Genomic DNA, 2,247 nt, shown 5'->3' with positions numbered 1-2,247 from the left:
AATCAGTGGTTCTCAGACCAGTGGCGATTTTGCCACCTGCCCACAACTAGAACACCTGGCAATGTCGGGGAAATTTTGGGTTGTCACAATGAAGGAGAAAGTGCTACCGGCATCCAGTGGGTAGAGGCCAGGGAAGTTGCTAACATCCTACAACGCACAAGACAGCCCGACACAACAAAGAATTATCCAGTACAAATGCTGCTAGTGAGAAATCCTGGTATAAATCGATTCCAACTGTTCTCTACTTCCTGCTCCTTTCTGCAGCAAGAAAAGGTTCTGGGCATTCACAGAAGTAATGCTGCACCAACATTATGTTTTAAAATATCTTCATTTGAATACACACTCCACACATACTTGCTCACGTCTCTCCCCACACCTATTATCCATCCACCTGTCCCCTGAAGGCATTTGAATTTATAGGCCCTGAATTCACTCAAGTTTCTCTCTGCCTAGTATACTGTAGGTTCAAGCTCTCGTTATCAGCAATCTCTCAAAGAGCCAGCTTGAGGACGGGATGTTGTGGAGCAGTCACAGTTTCTACACATCAAAGGACTGGGTTCAACAAGCAGGCTCCTGCTAGAGTAAGTCCTATAAATAACAATGATGATAATAAACACAAGAGTAACAGCCAATATTTAATGAGTACCTAAGTGCCAGCCCCTATCCTAAGCACCTTATGTATGTTCACCTATCTAATACACTAACTCTCTGAAGAAGGTACTACTATCCTCATTTTACAGATGAGGAAACTGAGGCACAGCGAGATGAAATAACTTGCCCAGGGTTGCACAGCTTGTAAGGGGTAGGGCCTGGAGCTAAGTCCAGCAACCACCACATTCTCCTGCTTTTCACACCCGGCAGGGAAGTGGCAGCCCTGAAGGGGGCTATAGTGCTCAGCTCCCTGAAAATCACCTTCCCCCTCAGACTAGCCGTGATGGTCTACATTAAAATACATGAAATCAACAAAATAAAATACCCAGTCCCTGACATCTGTACTGCCTTGACAGTTTAGATGGAATTTTCCCCAACCTTTCTTTCATGGGGTTTACTGGGCAGCACTGAGGGCGGTGCCAAGATAAGAAAACAAAGTCTCTGCACCCAGGAGTTTATATTTTAATCAGGTGAAGATTGGTTCCCTGAGTGACATCTAAGTGATTGCGGGGTTCTGAAGTAGTAGACGGCAGGACAGCAGGGGGTGGAACAGAGTTCCTAAGGGGCAAGTAGAATATAGGAAGCAAGAGCTGGGAGACCCTAGGGGTGTGGGGAGGACAGCTCACTGGAGGGTCTGGAAAAGGCACCGCTACTGACTTATGAATGACCTTGGGAAAGTCATTTCCCTTCTTTGGTTCAGTTTCTGTTTCAGTGGGGGATGTGGGAATCAGATGATCGGGCAAACCCTACAGCTACTTTGGTTACACACGTATTCCACGCGCATCTGTAAATATATTCTGGGACGCTAGAACTGACTTTGTATTCCAGATCCACCACGCGCTAGCTCTGGGCCTTGGGCGCATCACTTCGCCTGTCGGTGCCTCAGTTCCCCCCTATAAAATAAGTATGTCACTGACAGTCCCTGCTCCCCCTCCCAAGGTTTCGGTAAGAATTACGGGGGAACATGGGAGCCAAAGCGCCGAGGGAGCCTAGGAGCGCGGTGCGAACGCTGGACACGGCTGGTCATACACGGGCGCCGCCGCTAGGTCGGCTCCACCAAGGCCCGGGTGACCCTCTTCCCCTGAAGCTCGGCCAGAGAAAACTCAGAGGCCGGGAAAGCCGCGACCTTGGGCTGCTGCCTCCGGGGCCCTGCGAACGCCGACGCCTCTCACCAGTGTTCGGCACCTCCCGATACCAGGCGCGGTAGAGCTCGCGCACCCTCCGTTTGGCCTCGTCCATGTTCCGACTGAAAATGGGCTTCACCGAGGTGCTGGCCGCAGCGGCGACGCGGGGAACGCCGCTCGCCGCCATCTTGCTAAAGAAACCACCTCCGCACCCCTCCCTTTTCAACCTGTGAGCGCAGCCCTTTTCTCATTGGCTAAAACCGAACGCCACGCCCCCAAACTCAGTGGGTGGGCGAGAGTGGCTGGCGCGGGCTGCGCATGCTCGCTCGCGCAAACGCAAGCTCGCCCGTTTGGCGTCCTGCTGGCGATGGCGCCGCCAGGGGGCGCTCGGGCCCCAGGCTGGCCGCTGACCGCCGGACGCTGGACCGCGTGCTGGCACCGTTGGCGCGGGGCAGTGGAGCCGCCGCCTGGG

General features: G+C 53.2%; 1 protein-coding gene across 1 annotated transcript in view; it reads right to left on the bottom strand.

Annotated features, from left to right (window-relative positions):
• Positions 1–1,994, bottom strand: part of NDUFA6 (NADH:ubiquinone oxidoreductase subunit A6) — a 5,323-nt gene extending 3,329 nt beyond the window's left edge. Inside the window, exon 1 of the mRNA XM_006917361.3 lies at positions 1,824–1,994. Within this exon, the coding sequence (XP_006917423.1) occupies positions 1,824–1,962 (139 nt within the window). The 5' untranslated portion in view covers positions 1,963–1,994. The remainder of the gene's footprint in view (positions 1–1,823) is intronic.
• Positions 1,995–2,247: the final 253 nt, after the last annotated feature.

The sequence above is a fragment of the Pteropus alecto genome, unplaced genomic scaffold (genome assembly GCF_000325575.1).
Source record: "Pteropus alecto unplaced genomic scaffold, ASM32557v1 scaffold157, whole genome shotgun sequence".
Taxonomy (NCBI): domain Eukaryota; kingdom Metazoa; phylum Chordata; class Mammalia; order Chiroptera; family Pteropodidae; genus Pteropus; species Pteropus alecto.
This window is presented reverse-complemented; position numbering and strand designations above follow the sequence as displayed.